Below are 12,458 nucleotides of genomic sequence, written 5' to 3'. Positions count from 1 at the left end.
CATTGCCATTTCATATTAAAAAAAAAAAAAAAAGTTCCATCATTTCAATGTAAAAAAGTTCCATCATTTCAATGTATGACATGTGCTTCGTGTTCTTTATTTTTTTAATTTATTGTTTAAAGTATTACATATCCCTTTCCCCCCCATAGACCTTCCCTCAGCCTCCTCTACCTCCTGTCACATGTCCTCATCCCCCCACCCCAAGTGTCTTATGTCCATTGGTGTGCTTATATGCATGCATACAAGTCCTTTGGTTGATCTCTTTCCCCCTGCCCTCCAACACTCCCCAGCCTTCTCGCTGTAATATGACAGTCTGTTTGGTGCTATACTGCCTTTGTATCTATCTTTTCGTTTATTGAGTTATAATGTTCTTTATTTTCCATAAATGAGTGAGATCATGTGGTATTTTTCTTTCATCACCTGGCTTATTTCATTTAGCATAATGCTCTCCAGTTCCATCCATGCTACTGCAAATAGTAAGAATTCCTTCTTTTTTATAGCAGTGTAGTATTCCATTGTATAGATGTAACTTAGTTTTCTAATCCCCTCATCTGATGATGGGCATTTAGGCTGTTTCCAAATCTTAGCTATGGTGAATTGTGCTGCTATGAACGTAGGGGTGCCTATATCCTTTCTGATAGGTGTTTGTTTTCTTAGGATATATTCCTAGAAGTGGGATTACTGGGTCAAATGGGAGTTCCATTTTTAGTTTTCTGAGGAAACTTTATACTGTTTTCCACTGTGGCTGCACCAGTCTGCATTCCCACCAGCAGTTCCTTTTTCTCCTCATCCTCGCCAGCACTTGTCGTTTGTTGATGATAGCCATTCTGACAGGTGTGAGATGGTAACACATTGTCATTTTGATTTGCATCTCTCAGATTAGTGACTCTGAGCATATTTTCATATGCCTCTTGGCCTTCCTTCTGTCTTCTTTTGAAAAGATTCTATTTAGGTCCATTGCCCAGTCTTTATTATTTACTTACCACAAGTAAAGGTCAGGCATTGTTATCTTTTAATTTCTTTTGACTGTTTCACTTCATTACTGCTATGTATGTGCTCCATGTGAGTGAGGTAAGTGCTTATGCAGGTGGGTTCCGACTTAATGGCGAAAATTGCATTCTGTGGCGCCGTAGGAACGGATCTCCAATGTAACCGGAGGACCCCCTGCATTCCGCCTCATGGAGCAGCAGTATTACTACAGCTCTAAAGTAACATGGACAGATCTTTTTTTGAAAGGATACTCTGCTAACTTGAGCATTAAGGCATCATTGTCTGGCACTCCACTTTTTGCCCACCTATTATCTTTGTCACCCAAAGCCAGCTCACTGGATTCAGAAGAGAAAGAACCTGAGGTTAGGATTGGATCCAATATGTTTCTAAAACTTTATAAGCTGAGCCACGAAGGAAACTTGCGGAACACAAGTATGGACAGAGTTTTGATAAATCTATGCTTGTGCATTTTAAACAGTACATTTTTTTAGTTTCATTTTTTTAGTGAAATGTTTGCTTTATTGAAATGTTTATTTGTAGACAATCATAAAACTATTAAAGATAAATAATGCTGCTTTAGTCGGTTTTGCTCAGTGAATAGAACATTGGCCTGTGGACTGAAGGGCCCTAGGTTCGATTCCAGTCAAGTGTACGTACCTCAGTTGCAGGTTCCTTGCCCTTGTCGGGGACTTGTGGGAGGCAACCAATTGATGTGTCTCTCACATCAGTGTTTCTGTCTGTTTCTCCCTCTCCCTTTACTCGCTATAAAAATCAATGGAAAAAATATCCTTGGGTGAGGATTGAAAAATAATAAATCTCATTCCATCAGTGGCATTTATTGCAGAATGATATATTTTATTAGTTACTAGCTTATACCAGTTTATATTGACTATCAGCTTATAACTTCAGAATTGGATTATAAATAAAAGCATCAGCATTCAGTAAGCATGGAAAAGGTGAACATCTCTGCCATTTCCCCTTTAACGTGTACATGTTCACGTTGTTTTAGAAAAGAAATAATGTTGAACATTTTGTAATGCAGAAATGGGTTGATACAGCAATAATATAACATTGCAGACACTTTTAAAATGTCTGTTCTGAAATTAAACTTGATTTTAAAACCCAAAAGAAAGTTTGATAGTGGCAATTTAAAAAAATAATGAACATATGGATTTAATGTTGTCCTTTGTCTTATATGAAAGTCTAGAAGATAATGAAGTAAAACAGTTTAATAACTGGACAGATTAGTCGTGCTAACCTTTTTACTGGAGAATTGTTTAGGTACATATATGAACAAATTGTAAGATGGTACAACAGAAAATCATATGGACACAAAAAATCATTAGGCAGCTTGAGAACTTGGTAATAGTGGAGAATCTAAACTGAAATCCTGACTGCAGGAGTTTAGATCCTGTAGGCAGGCATGATGCTTTGAAATGCCTAAATAGCTTCAACGTAGTTGGCTGGGAGCATGCCGGTCCTGCCGGTCCTCTGCACAGTGCCATACATCCAACCTTCATCGATGGCTTGAACATTCACTATAGCATCTCCATCCTTGAAGGACACCTCATCAGCATCAGCAGCCATGTAGTCGTACATGGCGCGGAAGATTTTCTATTTGTGAGGGTGGAAAGAAAAGGGGGGAGATATGTTAGATTTGCCACAATTAACCCAAACTCTCAATTTTAAGGTCTCCTATGACTTACTCCATAAACAAAAGAGAATGTACAACCACCAACAAGGACGTGAAAAGACTAGCAGAATATATTTGCAAATCATATATCTGATAAGGGATTACTATTCAAAATATCTAAAGAACTACAATTCAATACCACACACACACACACACACACACACACACACACAAGGTGGGAGCAAAGGAACTAAATTCTAAGAAAGTATATAAAGAACCATTAAGCACATGAAAATATGCACAACATCACTAGTCATAAGGGAATTGCAAATAAAAAAGAATGAAATACCATTTTTCACACACCAAAATGGTGAAGAGCAAAAAAGACAATAAATAAAAGGTGATGGGGAAGATGTGGAGAAATTGGAACCTTTCTAAACTGCTGATGGGAATGTAAAATGTGCAGTCATTTTGGAAAATAGTTTTGGGGTTCTTCCCAAGTTATATAGAGTTCCCATATAACCCAGCAATTCTGCTCCCAGGGTGTAGACCCAAAAGGAATAAAAACATATGTCCATCAAAAAGCTTGTATACACTTACTAATTCACAACAGCATTACAACAGCCAAAGAAATTAAAACTCATGCCCACCAAGATGAATGAATTTTTTAAAAAGTGGTTATTTCCATACAATGTAATATTTGGCAATAAAAAGGAATAAAGTACTGATACCTGATACAACATGGATGATCTTCAAAACATTAAGTAAAAGTAGCCAGTCACAAAGATCTCTATTGTATGATTTCCTTTATATGAAATGTCAATAAGTACATAGAGGCAAATATATACAGACAGAAAGTACATTAGTGGATACATAGTATTAGATAGAGAATGGAGGGAAAATCCCAGGGATAAGGGAGTGACTGCTGATGGATACAAGGGTATTTTTGGGGGGTGATGAAATGTTCTAAAATTGCATTATGGTCATGTTGAACAACTCTGAATGAACTAAAATCCAATGGAATTGTACATTTTTTTTTGAATTGTACATTTTAAATGATGAACTTCCTAGTACATTAATGTATTCAACATGGATATGTGTCCATGTGAAATATGTGGACTTGTTTATATGGGACTTTTTTTTTCTCTTTGGAGGAGGTCAAACTTGTGTTTTGTAGAAGAATGTGAAAAACTGTAACAATATTGCAGGTATCTCTCACTTTGGGAATTTGGGAGCATACCAGTAGTATGCTGATTTATAATTATTTTAGGGTTCATTTTTGGATTTTATCTTCTTTTAATTTTTTCCCTGTCACCATTTATTCCCCCTATACTGTCTTCCATCTCCAACTTCCACCCTCCACCCTCCCTGGACTTTATATTTTTCAAAAATCTATCCCCATGCTAAATCCATATTTAATTATGATGATTTAATTATGATAGCTTTGCATATGATTTCTTTTAACATGGTTAAGTCCTTTCCTATTGTCATTTTCAAAATTTACTTGGTTATTCTTGCATCTTTATTCTTTCAAATAAATTTTAGGTTTAACATACAATATTTAAAAAATGCTTTTGGGATTTTTATTGCCTTGAACTTATAGATTTATTTTAGGAGATATGACATCCTTATAAGATTCTCTTCTGAAATATAATGGCTCTCAATATTTTTTTAGATCTTCATTTACATCTTTTAATAGAGTTTTCTTCATACAAATATTCATTTCAACCCTAAATAATTATGTATTTGTGCTATTGTGAATAAGATCTAGGGTCTTAAATTGAGAGTTTTAAAGTAGCTTGGTGAATTGTGGACATGATTTGACTTAACTTTTCAATATATATATTAACAGGAGAAGTCTAAGATAAGACATGTTCATGTGTGTGATGTGCATACAGACATACTGTATATTCTTGAAGAATGATTCCAAGCAGCATACATCTCAGTTTAAGTTAGTGGGTGGGACCAAAGAGCCCAAACTAATAATTTGCTTTGTTGTTGTTTTTTTGTTTTGTTTTAAATCATTGGATAATGCTTTATAATTAATTCTAGTTTTTTTGTAATGAAGGTTTTCTGATATTGCTATGAAACTGAGATGTGTTGTTAAAAAAAAAAAAGTAGAAAGTTTGGTGCAAAAAAATCAGAATACCTATCATTATTTTTGTACTTACAAAAGGTAAGAATGATTTGAGTAAGTTCTTTATTATTTACTTACTCCAGCTGTAGATGGGTGAGATGGGATAGAGGATACCGTTGTCTGTTGGGTGGCAACTGAAGATGATCGCTGTTGTGGGAGCTCTGTGGTTTTTGCGTGTTTGTAAGCTGAAAGGAAGGAGGAAATAGTTTATAATTAGAAATAGTTTATAAATCCAGACATCACTAAATCTATGTTCAGCTGCTGAACAGGGCTGGCTTTTCCCATAATTTAAAAATAATAAATTCCAAGAAAGGAGAAATGAAACATCTAACTCATGTGCCCCCGCCACAATTCTAGTCTTCTCTCATTAGAAGAAAGAATCCAGCCCTAGCCTGTTAGGCTCGGTGGACAGAGCATCAGACTGCAGACTGAAGGGCCCCAGGTTTGATTCTGATCAAGGTCTCATGCTCGGATTGCAGGCTCGCAGCCAATCAATGATTCTCTCTCATCATTGATGTTTCTATGTCTCCAACTCTGTTCCTATGTCAATAAAAATATATTTTTAAAAAACAGGAAGAAGAAAGAACCCAGATTTATTTATTACTCAAAGCTTCTGTTACAGTAACTGCCAGTGAGCTGGCTGACCATGCTGTCAGAGTCAGCGCCACCCACTTGTACCTGTTGAGGTTGCGGAGAAGAAGATGCCGCCGTTGCTGTAGGTGGACAGGTGGGCACCCTCTGAGTGCTCAGACTTCTCCTCGCCGCCACTGATGCTCAGAGCACTGGCTGATCGCGACTGTTCCCGGCTCCGGCGCTGAGCTTGGGCTGGGCGGGTGAGATTTAGAGAAGGAGCAGAGATGAAACATTGATGGCAGGAATCCCTAGCAGTATTTGAGTCTCTGTTGGTTTTTGTTTGTTTGTTACCAAGTATGGTCTTAAGGTAGCTTTCCGTGGATGAAACCCCCAAAGCACTTATGATAGATGGTGTCATCCTCAGTTTCCAGAGAACAGTTTAATAGCCAAAAGGCAGGTACAGCCAGGCTGGCAATCCCAGAGTCTGACCCTGAGACTGCTCCTTCCCTCCATCAGCCCATTTTCCTGCCTCACCAAAGTGAACACATGGTCATACTCACATTCACACTCCAACTGTGCCTTCTCCAGAAAGTCCTCCCTCACTTCCAAGTCACTTTAGATGCCTTTTCTATGTGTTCTGACCTTTCAAACTATACAGTCAGGGAATAACCACTGGTTTACTCTCTCTCTTCATCAGTAAACTAGAGTGTAAATCCTTTGAGGACGGGCACTACATGCTATTTGACTTTTTAGCATGAATGGAAGGTATAAAGGCATGCATGTGACCTCTTTAATTGAATGACTAATCTTTGAGATAAGACAGTTCAGAAAGTTGCTAAAGGTCAAATCCATTCTTCCCTTTGCCTATGTATCCCCCCCCCCCCCATTATTTCTCTAACAGAAAGACTTACACTGAGGAAGACTTACACTGAGGCAGTGAAAATTGACTAGATATGAGTTTGGTCCAATAATCAGGTGTTTTTATGCTGAATGGGAAACTCAGGAAATTGAAAACCCTCGAGGAAAGGAACTTCAGAAAGTCATTGGCTCCAGCCCACTAAATGGTGACATTTTTGTTGTGACTCTTTTGTGGCATAACGTACCATTAATCATGTGTAAGCTTCGGGACTGAATGTTGTCTTCTGCTGGGTCATAGTCAAAAACTGAGCCAGGATTAGTTCGCCAGACACGTAAACCTGAAAGTGAGATGAAGGGTCAGAGCAGATGTTCTTGGACTCTCTCAATGACGTGGAGAGCTAGGCACGAACTTAATCATAGGAGGATTGGTTTAGCTTAGGTTCTAGTCGTGACTCCTCGGAGGAGGAGATCAAAGCATAAATAAGAGAGGTCAGGCTTGCAAGTCATGAAATAATACAGGTTTTCTTTCACACCTAATGAAACACAAACTGAAATCCTTTATCCTTTGCCTCATGATAGATAATTCACTTCTGTTCCTCTACTACCCCCTTACCTTCAAGTCCATTTCCCCACTATGGCTCAGTCACCTGTGATAGTCTCCTGATCCTGGTCATTCCGTTTCTGTTCCATTTGCACCACTTTCCTCTGAATCCCTCTGTAGTTAATGTCGCTGAAGTCCTGCGTGTTCTTCTTCACTCGTTCAGTGATAGGGTCTGTCACCACCGGCGTGAAGCAGCCCTTGTGCTTCTCGAAGTCTTCATGGTATTTCACCTGAAAGTTCACGAATTGTTTTGTGAAAACATGATGGCGGGTCATTTCCTTTGCCCCGTGTGCCCACAGGCTGGCCCACCCATCCTGAGAGTGCCCGACTCACGGTTGAGATGTGGCGTTGGGTCTCTCTCACCCGTCTCATCTCTGGGGTGTCCAAGACATAGGCAGCTTTGCCTTGTATTTGTTTCCGGAAGCTATCCGAATAAAGAACCTGGCGAAGGAGGAAAAAACGAATGAGCACAGGTCATGGTGCTGTCCTCACTCTGAAGCTTCCAACCCTCTCCAACAGGTGGGGGTGCAAGGAGCTGGGAAGAGGGGGCAGGGGAGGAGTTTGAGTCCGAAGGACCCAGCAAGACCCCTGAGTAACATGGAGCAAGTTATCATGAGGGTGGCTGGGCAGGGCTCGCATCCAGGAGGATCTATTTTGACTTTGAAAATGTAACTTTCATTTTCAAAGGAGAAGAGGCACAGTATAATTTTGAAGGGAAAAGGAAGGAAGTGTTCTCTTGAATTTGCTGGGAACTGTAGCACCAGCATGTCTGATGGTATTTGGTGCTAAATGTGCTAATGGCATTTGAAAGAACTATCCTTCAAAACAAGTAATCGAGGTTGGTTTTTGTTTGTTTGTTTTTTTAGATTTATGTCAAGATTTTATCGTATGAACCCATATGCAAATACAGAAATCAAAGTCCTTCAGACACGAAACACCCAAAACATCAAAACCAGAGAAGGCATCCATTTCAGAGTATTACCTGTTTCCTAAGGTACCTTAAAAGGAAAGGAAGGCTGGCGGGGTTAGGAAGTCAATTTGTTACAGGCGGTTACATAAAACTACCTCAGAGGAACATAAAGGGGGCGAGAAAACTTGTTACGTCTTAGCACGACCATTTGGAATTTAAAAGCACAGTTGTGTTAATTTCAGTGTAAAGTTTCAGTGGAATAAGGAAGTGCACATTTTTATGAAGTTAAAATGTTATTGTCCAAGTTGTTGCATTCCCTCCCACCCCACACGTTTGTTTTTTTTTTTAATCCTAGAAAATACCGAGCTAATGTTTTCTTGGTTGCGCTTAGCTCTCTCCATCTCTGGAGTGACAGGTGTCGGAGTTGCTTTTCTCATGTTTTCTTTGTACAATACCTAGAGGGGCCAAGAGAGTATCCAGGCATCAGAGAGCAGAAAACCATTCCTGAAAGCCATCAGCTAGCTGGTATTATGGCTCAATTATATCACACTCGATGAGAAACACCTCAGGAAGATGAAGCCATTAAAATGTTACTGAATAAAGCACAAGGTGGAGTTTGGGCTGGAAGGGTTGGTTGGTTGGCTGTTTTTAAGTAGGAAAAGAAGAATTTTAATGGATAAACAAAAGTCTGGGGAACACAGTGAGGTAAATTAGTGGTATAACCCATCTTGGCCAGGCTTGTTAAAAAGTGTAGCAATTTCTTTTTTCCTCTCTGAAATACCGAGCTAAAGTTTTCTTGATTGCGTTTGACTCTTTCCATCTCAGGAGTGAAAGGTGTGGGGGTCGCTTTCCCCAGGTTGTCTTTGTATAGCACCTGTGAGATACAAAGTTGTACCCGAAAGTCAGGAGGAGGCAATTTTCAGGCTATTACACATAATGCAATTGGGGTGAGCAAATCCCGTGTTTAATCGATTATTATTAGTGAGGACAGCTCTCGAGAAGAAAGCTGAAAGCCAGTTAATGGCTAAGTGTAGTATGTCATTTAGAGAAGGTTCTAGAAAACGGGCAGGTGGTTTGTTTTTTAACCTGGGATGGAGTTAGGAGCAGGCCAAACTGCAGGGGTTACTTTGCAAAAGTTAAAAGCACTTTCTCAAGACAATACCGAGCTAATGTTCTCTTGATTGCGTTTGACTCTCTGCATCTCTGGAGTGACAGGGGTTGGGGTGGCTTTCCCCATATTTTCTTTGTACAAAACCTACATGAGTCCAACGGAACCAAAAAGGCAAAAAGAAGAGGAAGAAGAAGAAGAAAAAAAAGAATTACAGTCACCAAAGGATTAAACAGAACAGGAAACCCAAGAGGCTCAGGGTGCCAAGCCATGTGGGCAGTGAGGTTAGACGGAGAGGAATATGCTTCCAAAGGAAGTTGGCGTAGTTAACAGCAAGACACACGTTTCCAGGGCGGGACCCTGCGCTGACATCCTTGCAGCCTGCACCCCCTTCCCCCTGCCCTGGTCCATGAACTTCCAGCACCTGCGAGGTCCCCTAAACAGCACTGAGGGGCCTGGGCTGGAATGCCAATGAGAAGGGGGAGACTGCTCCAGATTTCATAGTGAGGAACCCCACCTTTTTGCAGGACTTAAACTCAGATGGATACCTCAGTAAAACCGTGGGTCCTTAAACAAGCAAAAGCTATCTCCTCTCTTTCCTCCTCGCTATCATGGTGTTGTGCCTCTTGCTTCAGTTTACTACAACATCCAACTTCTCAGCAATGATGTCACTGTATGGTAAGTCAATTAAACATATGGTAACACATCATGACAAATCCTCAACCTCGACGTCTCCCCTCAGTGTTATTCTTGGGGACCCGGGAGGTTTTGGAAATGCTGCGCTAGAGGAAGACCTCCATTAAGGTGGTGGTTCTCAAAGTAGGGTCCCTGGGCAGCAAAGTCAGCAGCATCTGAGGACTTGCTAGAAAGGCACATTTTCTGGCCCCACACCAGACCTACAGAATGAGAAACAGTGGGGGTGGGACCCCGCAGTCCGATTTAACAAACCCTCCAGGGGATGCTGGCACACAACTATTGTAGAAACCGGTAGACCGTGCTCATGTGAGGCCACAGCGTTCTTCACTACGTAAGCTCGTGTCATCTCGACACAAACCCAACCCCGGTCACGTATCAACATACAGAACATTGCAGAGCACAGGCTTACAGGAAATGGCTTACTAAGTTAGCAGTTAAAGATCATGAAGAAGACAAAAAGAACTCAAATTGGTAAAACAAAAGTCAGTTCTAGTGACACTTTCCTTTTTAAGTTAATTAATAACCATTTGCCAAAACCACTACTGAATCTTCATTTGACATTATTTCTGAAGAAGAGGATGGGGATTATTTTTCCCAAGGTCTCTTTGTCTAAATCTGACAGGGTAGATTAGAACCTCAAGTCATAGGCACAAAAACATACAAACTCCCCCCGCCCCCCACAACTCCAATGTACCACAAAGAGCCCTTTCCACCGACTGTGCTGCCTCCCAAATTTCACAAATTTCACAAATACAGAAAACAAAGAGACCTTGGGGGTAGTGACTAGAGAGTAAGTTTGGGGAGAGATGAGCAAAACAATATTTTATTGAAAAATCCATTACTTCCTGATATTAGGATTTTAAATAGTGGATTAAAGCAATCTTGTTATTACGGGGTTAAAGCTAAGGTAGCCCTATAGGGAAAAGGGATAAATGTGATAAAAAAAAAAAAATCACAAAATTTAAGTTGTCTTTAAAAAGGAGGATTAATACATATTATTTTAAATCACTTTTAAGTAGTAGTAGTTTTTTGTTTTTGTTTTTTTTCTTTTCTTGCCAAAGTACCGTGCTAATATTTTCTTGATTGTGTTTGACTCTCTCCATCTCTGGAGTGACAGGCAAAGGGGTTCCCTTGCCCATGCTTTCCTTGTATAACACCTGTGTGATGAGAAAGCATCCAGAAAACAACCATAAGTAACATTTCGTTTGTTGTGAGATTTTAAGGGTGAGTTCAGCTGCCTTGTTGCCAAGTTACACCATAGTCTAAGAAGCCAGGAGTTATACACGGACCAGATGCCACAAGCTACTTCAATGGCAGCCATTCTTGGAATCAGAACACACTCGCTAGGACACCAAGGACCTCAGCTGCAGTGGGTAAGGCTGTGAGAGTTATCCATGTTATTTTTTCATTTCTATGAGCACAGTACCTCCTAAAGGACTCTAAGATTGTTAAAACTCAGTTTTGTTGTTATTGAAGCAAACGAAAAGGTAAGGTGGTTTTAAAAATATGAATATTTTAAAATACCAAGTGGCAGAGAAATCAGGATTAACTGAAAAATTAAAAATTGAGTTGATAGTAGTATAAAAATGCAAGCGTTGTATGTATGTCCTTTTGCTAAGTGAGGTATATTAGAAGCAAAGGAAGGGAAGTGGGTTTCCAAAAAGAATAAATGTTTAGTATCAATTCAATTATGAGGTTAAATGACATCTTCTTTTCCCTTTCTGTCCAAAATACCGAGCTAATGTTTTCTTGATTTTGTTTGACTCTCTGCATCTCAGGAGTGATGGAGACGGGAATTCCTGTTCCCACGTTTTCTTTGTATAGCACCTGTATGATAAAAAGCATCCAGAACAAAGAGAGCCATCAACCACTTGGCTCCTCTGTGGAGCCATTGGGAACAAAAGGAAGAGCAGTGAGTTAGAGGAAGGGAAATCCCACAAGCTTCTAGAATCTAGATCCAACCTGTACCTAGAGTCATCTTTAAAGCCAGGGAATGCAGGAAAGAGCAGTGAACACTAGGAGATGGGGAAGGAAAGTTTTATAATTGGCGCTGTTGGAACTAATCCCTGCAGCAATGAGCAAAGGAGAGAACAGGGAATGATCAGCTCTTCTCAGCTTGTTATGAGGAGGAGGGACATTAAAAGGGCAAGAGACAGAAAGAGAACCAAGGAGGTTATTCTTGATTTGGAAATGTTATTAACAAAACACATAAGGATATTTGGGTTTTATAAACAAATATGAAGATTCGTACACACACATCTTCTTTTGTTGACTTTCAAAAGAAGTCCAAGTTTTTAATTTTTAGTTTGGGTGAACATATTGGGGAAAATTAATCCTTTTAAAGGCAAATAGAGAGTAATACCAAAATGCCAAAAAAAAAAAAAAAACCACACAAACAAAAACAAACACACAAACAAACAAAAAACACCTTGAAAAAGTCTGTACAAATACCAGTAGGCACAGAGGATAGAATAGGAAATGAGGCAAACTGCCTGACAGATGCAGGATAAATGTTTGTAAGCTTCTGTTCAGATCAAATTGGCAAAGCAGGGTAAATGTGGGTGCTTAGGCATTGAGAATGTTATGCTTTTAAAAGCTGGGCTGTAATACTGAACACTTTTTTAAAAAGTCAAATGATTATATTAATGTTTAACCAAAATGGGGAAACGAATTCATAGGAAATGGCAGCATTAAGTTGCGAACAAGACATGTCAAAGTTTTTATTGGGATAAGCTGATTAGATTTTAAAATATAGCTATTAATCTTTTAAAAATGTTTTTAAAAAATAGTTAAGGGATTTTTTTTTTTCCTTTTAAATACCGAACTAAAGTTTTCTTGATTGTGTTTGACTCTCTCCATCTCTGGAGTGATGGGAATCGGGATCCCCTTCCCGAGGTTCTCTTTATACAACACCTGCATGACACAAGAAAGCATCCAGAAAAACAAGAGCAG

The 12,458-nt window shown here is 39.5% G+C and overlaps 1 protein-coding gene across 46 annotated transcripts in view; it reads right to left on the bottom strand.

The window, feature by feature from the left end:
- Positions 1-1,824: 1,824 nt before the first annotated feature.
- NEB (nebulin) overlaps positions 1,825-12,458 on the bottom strand; it is a 183,330-nt gene continuing 172,696 nt past the window's right edge. For 19 of the 46 annotated variants that reach the window (XM_045575785.1, XM_036422266.2, XM_045575783.1 and 16 more), the window contains 12 exons: positions 12,327-12,419; positions 11,241-11,333; positions 10,571-10,663; positions 8,865-8,957; positions 8,484-8,576; positions 8,065-8,157; positions 7,126-7,233; positions 6,839-7,022; positions 6,437-6,529; positions 5,439-5,585; positions 4,839-4,945; positions 1,825-2,604 (listed from right to left, as the gene is read on the bottom strand). In XM_045575785.1, the coding sequence (XP_045431741.1) occupies positions 2,431-2,604; positions 4,839-4,945; positions 5,439-5,585; positions 6,437-6,529; positions 6,839-7,022; positions 7,126-7,233; positions 8,065-8,157; positions 8,484-8,576; positions 8,865-8,957; positions 10,571-10,663; positions 11,241-11,333; positions 12,327-12,419 (1,371 nt within the window). In that variant the 3' untranslated portion in view covers positions 1,825-2,430. The remainder of the gene's footprint in view (positions 2,605-4,838; positions 4,946-5,438; positions 5,586-6,436; positions 6,530-6,838; positions 7,023-7,125; positions 7,234-8,064; positions 8,158-8,483; positions 8,577-8,864; positions 8,958-10,570; positions 10,664-11,240; positions 11,334-12,326; positions 12,420-12,458) is intronic. The other 27 variants (XM_045575794.1, XM_045575799.1, XM_045575802.1 and 24 more) reach the window with 13 other exon arrangements.

Source organism: Pipistrellus kuhlii, unplaced genomic scaffold (genome assembly GCF_014108245.1).
Source record: "Pipistrellus kuhlii isolate mPipKuh1 unplaced genomic scaffold, mPipKuh1.p scaffold_m20_p_7, whole genome shotgun sequence".
In the NCBI taxonomy this organism is placed as follows: domain Eukaryota; kingdom Metazoa; phylum Chordata; class Mammalia; order Chiroptera; family Vespertilionidae; genus Pipistrellus; species Pipistrellus kuhlii.
The sequence above is the reverse complement of the archived record's forward strand: the minus strand, read 5'-3'. Positions and strand labels throughout refer to the sequence as shown.